Raw genomic sequence first — 18,693 nt, 5'->3', positions numbered from 1 at the left:
CTTCCACCACTGCTAACAGTGTAAAAATCAAGAAAAATGACCTTTTTCTGTTTTTTTCTGTCTTTCATGGGCATTTTTTTTAAAGGTATTTCCAACATTCCTCTGCATCCTTTGCAATTTATTTTTTTATTCAGCTATGAGTGACAAGATCTTTTCAGTATACCCACAGTACATCTGATATTTAAACATCAAAATCATCCACTGTACATCACAGCAGAATAATTGTCTTTATCAAACAATTAAAGGAGAACTGAACTGGTAATAAAACAATTAATCAGATTTCAAACACTGAAAAAAATGATTCCACAAAAACAAAAAAGGAGATGTGCAAAATCTGTTTATTTTTGCTGCCATCTTTCAACAAACGGTATCGGATCTGATTCATGAGCTTTGCAAATATACACAAAATCAAATGTACTATGATTTAATGGTGACATTGGTGAAACAAATACATGTCTTGTAGAAAAAAAATCTTATAAAAAATCATCTTCAAAAGCAATTTCACACAGAAATGTGAAATAGAAAATAACTCCAATTTGTAACGCAGATCCAAAATACTGAAATGGCATTGGCATTAATGAGCAAAAAAAGCTGTAGTCTGAAACTTTCTGCACTTAAAACAAGATACTCTCAGATTTAAAACATTCCTGAAGTCCAAACAAAGCAAACAAAACAAAATATGACTTCCTTCTTTCCAGGCCGTTAGTCTTTCACTTGCTCCACTCAGTCTTAAAACTGTCACCTCTTCATAGTAAAGTGACCTTCAGTCGGTAAACTTGCATCTTATCCTTGTCAACTCAGCTACTTCAGCATACTTATCTTTGGTGAGTATTGATGTACGTGATTACACAGTGCAGTCGAATCTATACTATATGTTTATACACAGACAGCTGGGTGGGTGCAGGTAAGGCTGCCACGGTTGGACTGTTTGCTAACGTGGGAAGGAGAAGGCCTCAGTGTGAGCTGCAGCAGTGGCACAATGCCAAGTCAAGTGACGACATCATCACCGGTACACCACGACGACATCGGCAAGCAGGATTATTCGGCTTCATCCTTCAGAGTGAACCTGGAATAAACAGAGGGGCGAAAATTCAATGTGACATGAGTCATCAGCAATCAATTAATGGTGATCTTTAAACAATCCACTCAAAGAGTCAGAGGCTTCTCAAACTCAGCTTCTCTGCTGTCCATGCATGCTGTATATTCGATGACTGTGGCTTCAGCCTCATCAATGCTCCACTGGAAGCAGTGTGCTGGGCTACATTTTGATGAAACACTGTTTCTGTGTTTTAAAACATCATTACACAGCCTCTGTTCTCTGTCTCAACTATGAACTTTCTGCAGTAACTTCTTCATCTAATAGTAACAGAGTATCACGTTTCTGCTTCTTCATCTGCTCTGCTCACCATTCTGTGACACCGGACATCAGGTCAAGCTCAGCCAACTCGATCTGCACCTAAAGAACAGGAAGGACATATTAACACGTGTATGAGCTGTATTTGGTCGTTCATTCGGCGCACTTCAGAGTGAAAGAACCTGAAAGCGAGGGACACACTTCAAAACAGTCATTCAATGAATTCAAGTCGCCAGGCAGGCTAGCACTGCACAGCCTGGTCACATCTGAACAAGCGTTCATTCTCCACAGCCGACTTAATGTGAGCACGTTATGGAGTGGTCACAACTGAAATTCTTTGGATACACTGATGGTAACTTGTTAGCCTTTGGCTGCTGTATACGTGCAGAACATTTTAAGCCACATCAGAGCTGCAGGTGGAGATGGAAGTACAGTGTCAGACTGACCTGTCCAATGACGTCACGGCTCCTGAACGAAGCCGAGTTATTCTTCACTGATACACTGAGGCGTCTGAACCTCACATCATCCTCAGACACAGCATATTCAAACCTTAAAAACAAAAGACATAAGATGATAAAATGTGAACATGAACAGAAATCTTCAGATTAAAAAACCTTCACAGGATAATTAAGACAAAACAGTTAGTCGGTTAATTACCTCTCACTGTATTCTGGGTTGAGGTCTCGTTTCTTCACTGCTGTCTTCCTCTTGGTGGCCTTGCTTTTGTCTGGCAGCAGCATGAGGGACACATAGCTGTCTACACCGTCCTTACTTTGAGACGACAGCCCTCTGTGCACAGAAAACGAAAGCATATCTTCAATAATAACTCTATGATAATAGAGTGGAATGTGCAAAGTGTGCATAGGTTTTTAAACCAGACCTTTTTCCAACGTTACTATAAACACACAAGTCTGTGTATTTTACAAATAAGAGTCAGAAACTATTTCGAGAACGTGACTTTGCCAGCAGTAGGAAGATGTGTGAAGCAAAGTCGATAAAATCTGATCTTTCAGTATATAGACATGTCTGACGATACTGTGAGCATTCAGCTCCTGCAAATGAGACATAAGATGTATAGGGTACATAACTCCCCCTCTGAACTGTGCGTAAGCCAAGCTAGGTGCTTCAGCAGCACGGTGAGCCTCTCTAACAGTACATCATGAGCGAGAGCGCAGTCTGACTGAGGGAGTTCTGGCACCCGATTTGAGGAAGCACACCTGCAGGCATGGACGATGATGATGAGCTGTCTCGAGGCGTATGAAAGAGACAGCTTCACCTGCCCATTCCCAGATCCACAGCCAGAGGCAGCACAGGGCAGAGTGCCAGCACTGATCATTTCCACCATTTTGGAATCTAGAATCTATTGAAAACAAATTCAGAACAGGAACAAATGTCAGTATTGATTAGTTGTTGTTTAATACACAACATGTGCGGTGTGTGTGTGTGTGTGTGTGTGTGTGTGTGTGTGTGTGTGTGTGTGTGTGTGTGTGTGTGTGTGTGTGTGTGTGTAGGCAGGTGTGTTTGCATTCACACCTTGAGCTCTGCCCTCAGCAGGATCTGACTCTCGGGCGAGGCTCCATCCAGATGGAACCACTTGTCCAGGACCAGCTGTGGCTCTGCAAGCAGCTCCTTGATGGTTACCACCAGAGATCCCATTGGCTGGTCCCAACCACTGGACAGCTGCAATGTAAGAGAGAGAGAATGAAATATTCACTCCACCATTGCTAGTGTTAAACATGAGATGCAGATCCTTCAAAGACATAAAAGTAAATAATGTCTTGCCTTTATTACAAGCATCTGATGTTTAGGGTCATGTACCAGGAAGTAGAATGACTCATTCCACTGAGGACTGGTAGTGCGGTCACACAGCTGCAGGGAAAAGATATGAGAGAGTTATTACAATAATAATTCATCTAATGACTGACGACACAGGCCCGTGCATCATGAGTCTCACTTTGGTTTTGTAAGTTGTTTCACCAAGAACAAGCTCAGCTCCTGCTTTGGGTTCCTTTCCACTCTTCTTCAACTATCAAGGCAGAGAGAGAGGTGTTCAGGTTTTATTATACGAGGAATCATTTCTGTCAACTGCTGCACAACATGTGAATAAACTGCAGCTGACTCACAGGCAGTGAATGTGCCCTCTCCATATGGACAAAGAGCAGAGCAGCAGCGGGGACAGCTTTGTTCTGATAAGCCTGGAGGGACTGAAGCTGCAGCACCTGCGACATGGAGCACAGCCAGTTAGGCCTGATTATTATGATGCAATGTGTGTTGGAACAGTGTGTGTTGGAATGGCATTCAACAGCATTTGCCTGCAGACACTTCAATAGTCTTTCAAAGAAAGCTTGAGTAAACTGAGCGAGGCTAAAGATAGTGGGCCATAGAGCTGTAAACCTGGTCAAGCGTGGCTGAATGTGACACTGTAGGAACCCATTCCAGTATCAAATGAACCCGGCCGGACTTCACATCATTCAGAGTGTACCACTGCAAGAGACAAAGTTCATTAGAGAAATTGGGCAACACCCTTTATGCAAGGAAATGGCACAGAGCAGATTAGAAATAGTGCGGCGTGACTTCAGATCATGAACTGTCGACTGACCTGATCTGTGTACTGGGATCTGATGACTTCATTAAGATTAACACTGAATCTGTGAACATGAAAACAAGATTTTCATTTCAATGTCTTACTTCCACAAACAAAGACTTTGTATGCTCAAAATTTTAAGAGTCATTCTGTTTTTACCTGTTTTTTACTGTGCAGATCAGTGCGCACAAGATTCATCGAGCACTCGTATAAATCAATGATTAAACCATACTGACAAGTAAACATGGCACACACCTGCCGAGGAAGTCATCAGAGTCTAAATCCTTATCATATGCCTCAAACTTGATCTCCTGGACGCGGTTCCCATTCAAAACCAGCTGTTAAGAGCAAACGAAAACCTGCATTTGTATAAAATACTGTCCATGCAGTGAAATCCAGACATGTGACACTTAAAGCGAGAAGACCTCCTACCTCATACATTTCATTCCACGTTGGGTTGAGATTCTCCTTGATAACATGACTCTTGAATGCAACTCCCCCGATGTTGATCTTGACATAGGGGTCACTCTTGCCCTTGACCATGCCCCCCATCAGGTTGTCCTTGGCCACCAGATTCTGAGCCTCCAGCAGGTGAATCCGCAGCAGCCCCTGCAGGATGAAAACTGGAAGTGTACAGTGTACTGGAAGTACATGCAGTGTTTCCTATCTTATTAAGTTTAATCTAAACCAGTTCATCAGCCCTGCATACTGTAAATGGTACTTTGAACAGACACATATTAGTGCTACTAAAATCTGGCATTCTACTGCATTTAGAAAGACATTATGCCACTTTTAAGAGATAACCGATACCATGCTGCCTAAATTAAATCTGGTTAATGAGAATGTGCTTTTCTTGTTTCTTCATTAGTAAAAACAAAAAAAACCCTCCTTCAAACCAGATATCAGTACATTGTATAAATGTGACAATGGCCGGCACATTTCATTTTGAGCCTCCTGTCTGGAAAATCCTCTTTTTGATTCAAGCTGGTATGACACAGATACCCATGCAGATGAAGATGCACCAAAACAGCAGAGGAAGCAGAAATCTCCCCAGCAGAATTTAACACGATAGAGGAAGTGGCACATTCACAGTGTGTGGAAAAGCAGCCTCAGCCTATCATGTGGGGTTACTCAGAAAATACCCACATGACCCAGCAGCATCGACTCACCATCTAATAACTGACATAATGAATGACTCACATGATAACATTGTTACTGTGATCAAATATCAGACACATAATTTTGATTTTAGACATTTTTAGAAATTATGGTCTTTGCTCTCCACAATGAGGAAAACCATGATGCCATATATGTATTCACTTTGGCGGAGGGGTGGAGGGTCCTGCGCCTTGCCACACACTGCTAATGTAAGTGTTTTTTCATTGTTTCAAATAATGTAGATATACAAAGTCAAGGCAAAAAGGGACAGTGATGAACAAACACCCCTGTACAGAAGGAGGAAGCTAACGGTTCAGCTTCCACTTGGCTAATATGCTCAACCCACCTCTTTACCAAAGTCCTGGCTGGGGGTGCTGTGTGGTGGAAGGGTGTCAGTAGGAAGACCCGTCAGTGTGGCATGAGCAAGGTTGCCTAAACCAGGACTACACACAGACACACACACACGGTGCAGAAATGTAAAAATGTGTCTTGGCAGGTGTCTGCATGCTTCCAATGTATGGATCTATGAAACAAACAAAAGGGGAGGTCAGGAGTGTGTGGTGTGATATGGAGCTCACCCCTCAGAGTCTCCTTTAACTGCTCTGTCGGACTGTGTGGGCTGCTCTTCTGGATCTGTTGGTTCTTCCACCGGCTGAGCAAAATTACACGAAGATTACGAAGGGCAAAAAAAGGCAGATTAAACATACCAACTGACTACAATCTGCTATGACTCACCGCAGCAGCGGGGAATGTATCAGGTGCAGTGTGAATGTTAGCCGGTGGAGCGGGAGTGGCATCGTCTGTGGAGGCTGCAGCGTCTGCTTCTGCTGCTTCAGAGTGTTTCAGCTGGTTGGATACTGCAACAAATCTGGAAATGCACACTGCTGTTTCAAAACACCCCCACCGACACCAATAAAGGGGAATATTAGCTTTTATCAGCTTTGACAAATAATGTTTATTAGTGCCTGTTCCTGTTTTAAATGTCTATTATTCATAGCTTTTCTTTATATCTAAATGAGACTACATACTATGGTTCTAGTGTTTTTTCAATAAGACCGATGTACAGTCTGCAGAGTTTTGATGTGTGTATTATCAAATCAGGCACACAACACTCACTCATCTGTTGGCAGCTCTGAGCGTTTTTCATCCTCAATGGCTGCTCTGAACGTCTGTTCAGTGGGAATGACCGTCTCTTCTTTCTTTGAAGCAGTCACAGAAGGCTGTGGCGCTTCTGTCATCCTTGAGCTCAGGATCTGTCAACGATACGTTTCCAGCTGGTTATTCTGTGTATCAATCGCAGCAGTACTAATCCTGTGTGTGTGTGTGTGTGTGTGTGTGTGTGTGTGTGTGTGTGTGTGTGTGTGTGTGAGTGTGTGTGTGTGTGTGTGTGTGTGTGTGTGTGTGTGTGTGTGTATTCTCTTACCTTGAGTTCAGCCCTCAGTAGGATCTTACTTTCAGGTAAGGCTCCATCCAGAGGCATCCACTGGTCCAGGACCAGCTGTGGTTCAGGGAGTAGCTCCCTGACGGGGATTACAAGAGATCCCATTGGCTGGTCCCATGCACTGGACAACTACAGAGATAAGGACACAATTATAATGTCAGTCAGAGGTGGAGATGTTCCTGACCCTTGCAGCAGGCTTCAGATGCTCTTTGTGAGTGCTGTGAAACACACAGTACACTCACCTTCACTATGAGCATCTCCTCTCTGGGGTCGCGAACCAAGTAGTGGAACGCTTCATTCCACTGAGGTGATCTGGAGCGATCACACACCTTCAGATAGAAAATGAAAAGGCGTAAGTTTGGTTTATGGTCAAGATGTTCCTGCTTTGATTAAGACTCAGCTGGGATTTTGAAATAAATGCAGGCATTAGCATGAATTTCTGTCAAGAACTCTGTCTCTTTCAATACCACCAGTGGGGGGCGCCAGTCTTTAACTTTTTCAAATTCTTAACAGCAGATTTTTCTTTTATATCCCACAAAATTCAGAACCATTTCCCAGCACGCTGGTTTACTTTCTGGGACACTGTGATGGTGGCTTTATCATGACATGTTATTGACTAAATGTTTTAATGATTAATCAAAGAATAATAAATTTAATATTATCAAATGATGAGTATATCCATTATTTGCAGCCAAAGCTGGCATAGTCACGAGTATGTGCGTGTGTTTGTTTAATGTGTTTATGATAAGACTCATACCTTGGTTTTGTAGGTTGTACTGCCTAAAACAAGCTCAGCCCCAGCTTTGGGCTCCTTTCCACTTTTCTTAAACTGGATGCAGAAAAACAAATAACACATAACGTTATGTGAATAGTTTGTATTCACTGTCTGTGATTAAGGCAAAAATGGCTCAGAATCCAACTTCTATTTCTTTTAGAGAAAAAAGAAAACATTTCTGACTCACTGCATCATACAATCCAACAACAGGGACTGCTTTGCTTGGAAAGCAGCAACTATTTCTTAAAATCATTTATTTCAATCCAGAACAAAAACAATATCTAATGAAATATGAGCATTGGTTTATGTGCATGTGCTCTGCAATCTGTGGTGCAATCTGTGGTCTATCTATAACTCAGAGACAGCACACTTATTGAAGTATTTTTCAGTGGACTGAATTATAGGGGACTCACAGGCAATGAGTGTGCTCTGTCCACATAAACAAAGAGCAGGGCTGCAGAGGGAACTGCCTTGTTGTGGTAAGACTGGAGAGACTGCACCTGCATCACCTGCAGCAGAGAATCCAATTAAAAATACATTACAATGACTCAGCACTGATATGCACAGTGAACCGAGCAGGGGATCATATCTGGAATAGTGCATTAGAACAACACACGTAAATAAATGATACAAATTGCACTAACTTGGTCCAGGGTGGCATTATGGGATACGGCTGGTACCCACTCCAGTATTAGGCGAACGCGTCCAGACTTCACGTCGTTCAGGGTGTACCACTGAAACAGGGATGGGCACAGACTGAATTAAAGCCTACAATTACACCACAGTCATAACTAAGTTACAGGCATACAATACTGACCTGGTCTGCGTACTGGGAACGGATGATGTCCGCCACACTGACTTTGAATCTGCACACAATCAAAACATGTTTGCACATTTCTTGCCACACACTCAAACTCACAAATATACACCCTGTGATTTATCTTTATGGTTATGTTGAGGCAATAATGACTCTCAGTCATACTTGAACAACTACAAACCTCCATATTACCCTCTTACCTGCCCAGGAAGTCATCTTTGTCCATGTCTTTGTCATACAGCTCCACTTGCACCTCCTGTCCTGACTGAGGCCTCAGCACCACCTGAGGGACCACAGAACAGTTAAATGCGGTGATTAACATAAATTATTGTCATTATCATCTACATTTGAACTCATGCTCGGAGCAAATCAATGCGTACAGTCCTTCACACACACCTCATACATCTCATTCCAGACTGGGTTGAGATTCTCCTTGATCACGTTACTCTTAAATGCAAAGTCTCCGACATTGATCTTGGCGTAGGGGTCACTCTTTCCCTTCACCATACCCATCATCTTATCTTTGGCAACTAGATTCTGGGCCTCCAACAAGATGATTCTCAGCAGCCCCTGTGAGAAAGGATCATATAACTACATACTGACAGGTTTTTCTTTATCTCATCACATTGTGTCACGCCCTGTTGCATGTATCTGCTGCTACCATTTTTGTTACCTCGCTGGCAAAACTGACGTCTGGGGAAGTATGGGGAGGTTGTGCTGCAGCAGGGCTGGCTGATTCTTCCACTTTCTCCTCAATCACATCAGCTGCTGTTTCCTTTACCCCAACATCTTCAGGTAAGGTCACTGAAGAGACAATCGTCTCGACAGGAGGAGTATCCACTGAACTTGACCTGAAAACACAAAGAGCAGCAATAAAATACATTTAAAGGAAAACAGACAAATGGAAAATAAGTACAGACTTTGTGAATTACCCATCTTACCTCACCACTGTGTCTGTCTCCTGTTTCTGCCGAGCAGGGGAAGGATCTGACGCTGACGTGACCTTAACCTTATCAGTGGCACCCGGACATTTACTAGGAATCAGCATCTGCAATTGAGTAGAAGTTATCTTCATTTGACTTTGCAAGCAGCTTTGTTATAGTCCTGATTGTACATATCAGGATCAGAACAAGTATAAAATGAAAGAATTGCCTCAAATGCTTCGCAATTAAATAAAAGGAAAGACAAGGTGCAAACTGAGTGCAAAAGACAGAGACATGAAAATAAGAAAGAGACACAGAGTAAAAGAAATAGAGACACAAAGAGATCCAAAGACACATTAAAGTTCACATAATTAGAGACAGAGAAAGGAATAAAGAGTCAAAGTGATGAAGATAGAGAGAAAAAAAGGACACGTACTAAATATTTAGATGAAGATAAAGCAGGTAAAAAAAATGGTAAAACTAACTATAAAGCAAGAGGAGCAGAGAGTTCTCTTACCTTCAGTTCAGCCCTCAGAAGAACCTGACTCTCAGGTGAGGCTCCATCCAGATGGAACCACTGGTCCAGGACCAGCTCTGGTTCAGACAGCAGCTCTCTGATAGGAACCACCAGAGAACCAATGGGCAAAGTCCAGGTGTGGGAGAGCTGTGGAAACATAATGCTCAGTATAAGCACAGGAGTAGTTATACATCAGAGATCACACTGTTTGCATCTGCATGACTGATCTCTGTTACAAAAAATTATGCACTGGAACCAGCGTACCTTCATGACAAGAATGTCTTCTCTCGGGTCTCGAACCGGGAAGCAGAATGCCTCATTCCACTGAGGTGATGTGGTCCGATCACACACCTTCAGAGATGCAGGAGTTAGTCAGTATTTCTAACTGGTACCATGTGAGTCTTAGAATGGAGCTATCACTTCTAAACTGAATGAGGTCTGAGGCCTTACTGTAGTTTTGTGGGACATTTCTCCAAGAGTAATCTCTGTTCCCACTTTGGGCTCCTTGCCACTCTTCTTAAGCTGCAGAGAGACAAACGGGCAACAATAATAAGGGCAGATGTATTTTGAGTAATAACTGCTTCTCCTGACATCATCCTGCACAGCAGTAATAACAGACTCACTGGTAAACCATCTGCTTGCTCGATAAAGACAAACAGTAGTCCTGCTGAGGGAATCGCCTTGTTTTGATACGACTGCCGAGAATAGAACTGAAGAACCTGAAGACACAGGAAAGAACCTGTGAGAACAGATGAAGTTTATGAGCAACGGACCTTTAATCTGTGACTTAAGGTGGGAAGACCAACCTGGTCCAATCTGTCTGCCTCGGAGGCTGTTGGAACCCATTCCAGCACCAGGTGAACTCGACCAGACTTCACATCGCTGAGAGTGTACCACTGAGGAAAGAAATGGAGTGCTTTGAACACAGGAACTACTGGTGTGGTCAGAACATGGAAAATACTAACATGAAGCTAAACATGCAGCGGCGTGCTTGGCATGGACCATCCCACCTGATCGGTGTACTGAGAATCGATGATGTCCTTCAGACTGATCTTCAGCCTGCATGTCAGGACATGTGAGATTAGAATGTGTCTTCACTGAATCCATTCATCTCATTTGATAACTGAATGGATTGTACCTGCCCATGAAGTCATCCTTCATGTCCATGTCTTTGTCAAGCACTTCAACATGCAGGTCCTGGCCAGGCAGCTGGGTAAGAATCACCTGAAGGGGGAACAAAGTTGCAAACGTCAAACGATTCTCTCAAACTAATTATTAGACATTTATAAATATGTGCAAACTTCAGTCGCTTCATTAATCCCACAACAATCTCTGTAACATTTAATACATAACCTTATGTTACTTACCTCATACATCTCATTCCAGGTGGGGTTAAGATTACTCTTGATAACCTGACTTGTGAATGTTTCTCCTCCGATGTTGATCTTGACATAGGGGTCACTCTTGCCTTTTACCATGCCCCCCATCAGGTTATCTTTCGGAACAAGATTCTGCCCTGCCAGTAAGTGAATTCTAAGCAATCCCTGTAAACAATTACAGACACATTAGAACAGGTATGTGCAGTTTGCTTTTAAAAAGAAAACACAGTCTTAAGTAAAGGTCAGAATTGTGCTGTCCTTCATTACCTCGGTGGCAAAGCTAGGATGAGGGGAGGTCTGCTGGGGCAGCTGTTTGGACAGTCCAGCCTCCAGTTTAGATGACACATCAGATGATATACGTTCCTCATCTAACCACAGGACCTATGTTATAACAGATATGAGGAGAGATATAAAGAAGCAAAACCTAAAATCCCAGTTGTGTTTCTTTCAGTGTTTATCTGTCATTAATTGGTCTCATGCAGTGCAGGATTAGTGAATGGGTCTTGCTGCTATTCACCCTGAGAACTGTGTTGATATAGATGCGACTGGCAGATCCAGAGTTCTCCAACTGGAACCACTGGTCCAGGGAAAGATTGGAATTGGACAGCAGACGAGACAAAGGGATGGTGAGACTACCCAGCGTCTGCACACGGTCAGCGTCCTTCACCTGGTTGTTACAACATAAATAAAAACTAAAGTAAGACCACCCCAACAAGCTTGGCTTTCAGAGTACCAATCACAAAGTTTAATGCACCGTCTCTGCTCGTATGAGCTGTTACCTGAATGTCTATGTCCTGCTTGCGAGGATCCTGGATGAAGAAAGTGAAAGCTTCCTCCCACTCTGGATTAATGGTTGTGTAACAAGTCTAAAGGCAAGAATGAACAGGTTGCATATAAAATAGAAGGAAATTAAACACAGTCTAGCAGTATCAGTACTACAATGGATAGATAGATGTACCTTGCTCTCTCTAGTGATGTCCTGCACAGACAGTTGCACCATGGGATTGGGCTCCTTATTTCCCTTCTTCATCTAAAAGATACACATTACAGACAAATATGAGAACACAGTAAGGCATGTGAACCATGACATTCTGTAACAGAGCACAGCCATAAATAGGCTTATCCACCACTGTGACAACACATGGTGGGTGTGATTAAGAGTGTGTGCATGGCTACCATAGCAACAGCACAAATAGCTGACAGGAAGCACCATACCACACAGCATAATCAGGAAGCATAAATCTGCATTGTAAAAAACCACAAAGACCAAGTGTCATTCCAAAGAGTCTGACACTGCTGTTGTCTTTTGTGAATGACAATGACAGCAGAAATAAGAACAGTAGGAAATGTATGCTGAACAGTCTTGGGTAAAGTTAGCCACACTCATCCACAGTGTGTGGAGTGCACAGGGTTAGAGGCCAAGGCAACAACTTTGAGGAATGTCAGACAGATGGCAGTTACAGCTCTGCCTCAGTTTAACCACATGCACAGGAAGCAGCACTGAACTGAGCACGAATGTGGGCACAGAGGGTAGAGATATTGGACTCACAGGAAGTGCCTCAGCCTTGTCCAGATACACAACCAAGATGGCTGAAGAAGGTGGATCGCCAGCCTTACTAGTGAGGCTTTCATTCCTCTTCAGGATCTGGGGGAGAATTGCAGACAAGTTTTTTGTTTTGTTTTGTTTTTTTATCTAAATGTCTGACAAAGACAGTGTGAGAGTGAGCTGAATGGCACAAACATCCATTATACTCTAGAATCAACTGGGAGTAATGCATCAGTGGAAATGAGTGACTCCAACCTGCTCTAGTCGATCAGTGCTGGGTAGCAAGGACAACCACTCCAGTCTGAAATGAACCCGTCCTGATGGAGTGTCTTTCAAGGTGAACCACTGGGGAGACGGCCACAGACATACATTGACAGTCCAAAGATGGAAACACTGCTTATACAAACTGTGACTGAGATGATAACAGCTTTTTACTTACATCATCGACAGCTATGGATTTCTTCACAATACCTAAGTCCAATTTGGTCCTATATGGAGGAGGAGTAAAAGACAGAATTAAATAAAAAGACGAAAAAGCAAATGTATTGATGGAAATAAAAGGGTCAGAGCATAGAAAGCAGATGCTGTAACTTTATGAGAACAATTATGCTTAAAAAAGGTAGTGGGCCATGAAAGGTGACAGATGAAAGGTGGCAATGCAAGATTCAACATAGGCACACCAGAGACATGAACTACGCATATGTACCTGCCCAGGAAATCATCCTGGTCTGGGTCTTTGTCATATACCTCCACCTCCAACTCTTGACCAGGCACTTCATGGACTATGACCTGATGTACCGGACACACACAAGGACATGAAGACTGACAGAGGGATTTGTATGGAAGCTGGCTGTGGCCTCATGTGACCATGAATGAAAATGAACAGTCCCCATCACTGTAACAGTCTACTCCCTCAGACACAGAACAAAGTGAAATGATACGTGACAGCGTCTTCCAACACCTGAACCACCTGCACCAGGACACTCGTCTTCATACCTCATACATCTCTTCCCACTTGGGAGAGGCTGTGTTGTCGATGTGTTGGGAGGTGAAGGTCTGAGGGCCAACCCTCAATATGGCATAGGGATCAGACAAGCCAGCCATAACCCCTTTCACATAGTTGTCCTTGGCTGCTAGATTCTGTGCCTCCAGCAGGTGGATGCGCACCACTCCCTAAGAAAGAAAAAGAGGGACAAAGATGCTTGTGATTACCATCAACTATAATAAATAGTGGACGAGTTTGTCATTATGGGCGTCACCATCTTGTGTTTTTTGGAGCCAGAAGTGACCATATTTGGATGAGAGGGTGCAGCTGGGGAGGATATACATTGCGAGGCCTCTATCCTGATTGGAGCAACTGATAGCAACTTGTCAATCACAAGGTAGCTGCAACCTAAACCATATCCTTCTTTATTGTCAATTTTAGTCTAAATGGAAGCATAATTTGAAAAAGAACATCATGCTGCATGGAAGACTTGAAACAGGAGATTGAGACCATAAACTAATCAGGAAAATGTTTACTGAGTTAATAAATCTAGAGAGAAGTAGGCTCATTTTCTCATAAGATTACATGAAAGTGGAGTTCTTTTGTAATCAGTGGAGTCGCCCCCTGCTGGCCATTAAAATGTATGCATTTTTGAGGCACTTATTCCGCATTGGTTTCATTTTTCAAACCGGGAAGCTCTGTCCACTTATTACACTGTTTATGGTTGACTGAGATGTGAAATCATAAAATAGTCTCCCTCTATCTGTAGGTGCATTTTAAGGCTTTACCCTGGGCAGCGGAGAGCGCAGCTGGGCCACATGCAGGCCCTGAACCAGGGGGACAACCAGGCGGTTGGGCAGCACCAAGAAGGAGGCAATGGCATCCATAATCATGCTGTCAGACATGACACTGAGACAAAGGGGAAACAGCATTTCAATGGAAATGTACTGCATTACTGTCTTCATCATTTCCTGTTCACTACATAATAACGTCCAAAATACTGTGAGTTTATGTGTATTGTAAGGCTGTGGCTATTACTAATGTGTAAGTTGGTGAAAGGTTATTTCATCATGACTCACTTCAGTCCAGGGATGTCCAACAAATTAGTCAGTCCAGTCCAATTGATGTCTAGTTTCTGGGAAGAGATAAAACAGAGGAATGTGCGTGTGTAGCAAATCAATCAGGACTGACGAGAAATCAATAACAGGAAAAGCACACGAGAATATACCGAGATACATGATAGTCAGAGCAATGGGGGCTGAGGGGACAAACTGAGGTGAGTGGAGATGGACATACAGGTCGCTGGATGAAAAACATGGTGACCGCACCCACTATGGGTACATCTCCAATCAGAGGCTCCAGAATCACTCGCATCATCCCGTGTAGCTAAAGACAGGGAAGCAAAAAGGATGTTGTGAAACCCATGGACACATGCTCACAGCAGACTGTCTGTATCATCCTGTCACCTCTTTAGATAGGCATCATCTTTGTTTTTATGACATGCGATTCAGACGGACCTGTATTCCTTTGACTCCAGCTTTGCAGAAGTACCTCTTCACCTCAACGTTGATCTCTACATTGCCAACATAGCTGAGGATGCAAGAGCAAAAATGTCACCGACAATAATGCCTTTTAAAAGCTGGAATACAGATGTGACGATGACCCACAAAGAGCAATGGATAAACAGTCACCTGATATACAGATCGAGCAGGACTTGTCCTTTGTCGTTCTCTGTGTGTGCCTTGATCCCTACAACCTTCATGGCCTGCAGCAAACACAAAGCACATTTGTCTGCACAATATAGACGAAACGCATCACTAGTGTGAATCTTTATGGCAGTGTCATATTGTAGTTAAGCTACCAATGGCCTCACCTTGTCTCCCATGTCTACTTTTGTGAAGCTGAGGGTCTGGAGGTGGGTGCTTGAGGCTCGGATAGATGGAGCAATGGTTTCCACCAGCAGCTTCTCAAGGTATTGGCCGACAAAGGGCCACACCTGCTGCAGCACCTAGGCAGACCGGAAACGACACTGGTATAAGCTGCTTTTATGAGTAAGACACTTAATTATTGCCATACAATGTAGATCCCTGCAACCAGAGAACACTTCTGCACATAAACATTATCATTTTAGCCACATAGCAACAAAACTGTCTGTCAAATGCCTTGGCTTCCACAAGCAATAACTGGAGAATGACAGACACAGCTGCAGCCTGTTGAATCTCCGCAGCTGTTAGTGATCTACTTCGGGTCTTTACTTTTACCACAGTGAATCCTGTGCTCTACACGTGCTCACTTTTTAACTAAATGTTAATGTTGCTTAAGATCTGAAGTCTCTATTCCTGCAGGGAAAGAACCAAAAGCAGAGGCAATGTTTGCTTGTGTGCTTGTGAAAAAAAACCCAGAATTGGTTTACAGTCTGGCATAAGTGGAGAGTGAGTCATCAGCCAACTGCCCCCATGAAGGATGAAGCCTGAACAACAAGGGAATCTGCTGACCGCCCCCTCCAGTACCCAGTCTCAAACCTCTGCTTTGTCTGGCTCTCTGGCACTCAGATCTCGTGGTCCTGTTAGCGTGCATACTTTTATTTCTGCATGTCTGTATTAATGGCTCTAGTTTCTACGGGGTAGAAGAGCCAAGGGGGAGGGGGGTGACAATGGCTGCAGTTTTATTTAGTTTGGGGGGCTGGGCAGCTCCTCCTCCTTCCTCAGAGCTGGTCTGTAATGAAATGGAAATGTTGAGGGGGTTGCCTGGCACTGGGCCTGCTCTCTGCAGTACAGACAAACTGGCTACACTAATGGGGGTGTGGCCTTTACCGGAACATGGCAGCAACAGCAGCAGCGCTACCGTCTATCAGCTAGCAACAGCTACTAAGGTAGCCCACTCTGTGATTGTCAGTCAGCACAACAGCTGGCCGACTGAGCAGGCAGACGTGTGTTTGCTGTGGGCTTAATACAAAAGGAAAACCTTTGTTCTAAGTCATATGGTGGAAAGGTGAAACAAAATAGGAAACCGCTTATATTTTACCTTATTCAGCCACTCAACCTTCTCAACATCTGGAAAGTTGACCTGAAGGACAGACAAACAATGATTGTACATACTTTTGTTGTGCATAAAGCCTGGTAAACATACAACAGGATAAGGAAATGATTCAGGCACAGCTGATGAAGGTCTGGAAATGTCATTAATAGCACAGTGGATATCATCCCAGCGCTTCTTGCACCAGATTTTGGACTGAGCAAACATTTCCAAAAGAAAAAAGGGAAGCAGATAAAAGCAGCGACTGTCAATTCGAAGATCACTTTGAATGATTAAGCTAATCCATGCTTATCTTTGCATTCACGTCATGTGTGACGATACTTTTACAAAATAAATGCTTGAAGTGTCCGTTCGATTTACTTTTCTTGTGATGAACTCTTACAGGAAATTCTAGCGTGTCATTTGTTATGCACACTGGAGAGTAGTAATGCCTCTTTCTGAACACTTTGTGCAGCATGCATGCTGTGTGGTTATGCAAGCAGTCACTGTAATCACTCACTGAAAAAAGTATCCACAGGAACAGGGTGTGGCTAGATGTTCTGAGTCAAAACAGCCCCATGTGGGTTTCAGCACTTCTATTTGGGCTACCTTTTGTCTCAAGACGTATGGCGTGCAAATCATGACCTTTATACTTATTGCACACTTTGCAGCCAACTTTAGATAAAACTGCAATAGGATTACAGGGTTTAAGTGTTGCTATAGTCGTTGCAGTGCACTAAAAATTTCCTCAGTATGCTTTCAAACAAGTTTAGGCTTGAAATACAAACACACACACAAATTTGGCAACTGCCTTAGCAGAAGTAATGAGGGAATAAACTGCGTGTAGCAGAAAAGGACTTCTGCACACCTGGTTCCATGAATGTTGCAGTACAGATCTGTATAACATGAAGAAATAATGCAGTTTTTTCTTTAAAAAAGAAAAGAACTTCATAAGCAGTGCGTGCCTCTTATTACGTATGAGGAAGTGAATTATGGGAAGCACTTCCCTGCAGCCTTTATGATAAAGACCTAACATTTCACCAGCCTACAGACATTTCCACACGTTCAAAAGAAGAGGGCTACAAAATCAAAAGGTGTGATGCCATATCAGCCAAAAATGAGCTATCACTGGGTTGGTTTACTGCAAACAAACTCTTCATCACCTGTATGCTAGTGATAATATGATTTTATACTTTGCGATATAAGGGGGGCTCACTGCGAGCTTCTGCCTTTCCACACATAAGGTGGGGTTACTCTAGGTCAATGTGGGATCAGGAGAGACAGAAGAGAGCTGGAGTTTGAGGGTTTCTGATGATACAGGACACACGCTGACAGCTGTAGGGTCATTCCTCACCCACGCAGGAAGCTCTCGCTTGATTTTGGACACCTTCCTGGACGTGTACTCCTCCTCGTTGTTGTAAAACTGAATGGCTGACCTCAGGCGTGCCTCCTTGGCTTCTCGGGCATGTTTCCATCCTGTGTAGACCATCATGCCGAACACCAACAGGCTGGTGCTGACCCGGTAGTAACCGGCCAGGTAGACGGGAAGCAAGGCTCCCAGACATTTCCCGAACGTCCAGAGCACCGCGACGGCGCTTATCCCCTTCGGTTTGGGAGCTTCTGACTCCGCCGCACTCAGCGCTTTCTTCTCCGCGTCGCCTGAGCTCGGACACTCGGCGCCCTTTGACTTACTCGGCTCGGATTTGTCGCTTTGCATGGTGAAAATACTCAGTAATATGTTAATGTTGGATAAAAAAAAATACTCCCTTTTAACCCAGTGTGTTCGCAGTGTCTTACTCTAACGTCTCATTCCTGCCGTCAGCTAACGCTGGAACAAACGCTACCGCCGCTCGTTGTTAGTTCAGCGGTGCTCCGTGCCGCATCTTCTTCTTCTTTTTTGATATTAACGCGTTTTTGTTGCCGTTGAAGTAGAGCAGATTTACGGGCCTAGAAGAAGTGGTCGTCAATAAGTTCTGCTCCTCGCAGACTCCCGTTATCTGGATGAAAACACGCCCACTGACTGATGCAAAAAACGCATCTTTGACTCTTTCGCTGCTGCGGCAAAACAGTCATCGAACTTGTGGTAGTCACCGTTATTACTGCAGCATCACGTTGTCGCGATTTTCCACGATATTACGGTATTACTCAAATACGACTTTAGTTATCTCTTAAAACACAACCGAGCCTCTCTGATAGTTT

The 18,693-nt window shown here is 43.5% G+C and overlaps 1 protein-coding gene across 1 annotated transcript; it reads right to left on the bottom strand.

Moving 5' to 3' along the window:
• Window positions 1–319: 319 nt before the first annotated feature.
• Window positions 320–18,579, bottom strand: esyt1b (extended synaptotagmin-like protein 1b). The gene is made up of 52 exons (XM_070958692.1): window positions 17,849–18,579; window positions 16,504–16,545; window positions 15,353–15,487; window positions 15,171–15,244; window positions 14,997–15,069; window positions 14,776–14,865; window positions 14,559–14,614; window positions 14,268–14,388; window positions 13,491–13,667; window positions 13,201–13,283; window positions 12,934–12,982; window positions 12,750–12,839; window positions 12,498–12,593; window positions 11,907–11,978; window positions 11,728–11,814; window positions 11,466–11,615; window positions 11,216–11,329; window positions 10,937–11,113; window positions 10,708–10,793; window positions 10,580–10,628; window positions 10,376–10,465; window positions 10,193–10,288; window positions 10,020–10,091; window positions 9,834–9,920; window positions 9,570–9,716; window positions 9,071–9,177; window positions 8,803–8,980; window positions 8,526–8,699; window positions 8,330–8,412; window positions 8,130–8,178; window positions 7,957–8,046; window positions 7,726–7,821; window positions 7,295–7,366; window positions 6,780–6,866; window positions 6,520–6,666; window positions 6,213–6,349; window positions 5,832–5,964; window positions 5,675–5,748; window positions 5,443–5,539; window positions 4,371–4,547; window positions 4,194–4,276; window positions 3,954–4,002; window positions 3,749–3,838; window positions 3,478–3,573; window positions 3,309–3,380; window positions 3,137–3,223; window positions 2,888–3,034; window positions 2,572–2,714; window positions 2,012–2,143; window positions 1,801–1,903; window positions 1,407–1,456; window positions 320–1,066 (listed from the first exon to the last, which is right to left on the bottom strand). Exons 1-52 carry the CDS (start codon window positions 18,209–18,211, stop codon window positions 1,039–1,041), a joined length of 5,457 nt encoding a protein of 1,818 aa, XP_070814793.1. The 5' UTR covers window positions 18,212–18,579; the 3' UTR covers window positions 320–1,038.
• Between the last annotated feature and the right edge of the window lie 114 nt (window positions 18,580–18,693).

This window comes from Chaetodon trifascialis, chromosome 3, assembly GCF_039877785.1.
Source record: "Chaetodon trifascialis isolate fChaTrf1 chromosome 3, fChaTrf1.hap1, whole genome shotgun sequence".
In the NCBI taxonomy this organism is placed as follows: Eukaryota; Metazoa; Chordata; class Actinopteri; order Chaetodontiformes; family Chaetodontidae; genus Chaetodon; species Chaetodon trifascialis.
The sequence above is the reverse complement of the archived record's forward strand: the minus strand, read 5'-3'. Positions and strand labels throughout refer to the sequence as shown.

Excerpts from the sequence above, each read along its gene's own strand:
- esyt1b (XM_070958692.1), bottom strand. The coding sequence starts at position 18,211 with ATGCAAAGCGACAAATCCGAGCCGAGTAAGTCAAAGGGCGCCGAGTGT. Across the intron at positions 3,839-3,953 it reads GATCCCAGTACACAGATCAG|TGGTACACTCTGAATGATGT; the intron begins GTCAGTCGACAG and ends TGTCTCTTGCAG. Across the intron at positions 3,224-3,308 it reads AAACAACTTACAAAACCAAA|CTGTGTGACCGCACTACCAG; the intron begins GTGAGACTCATG and ends TTTTCCCTGCAG.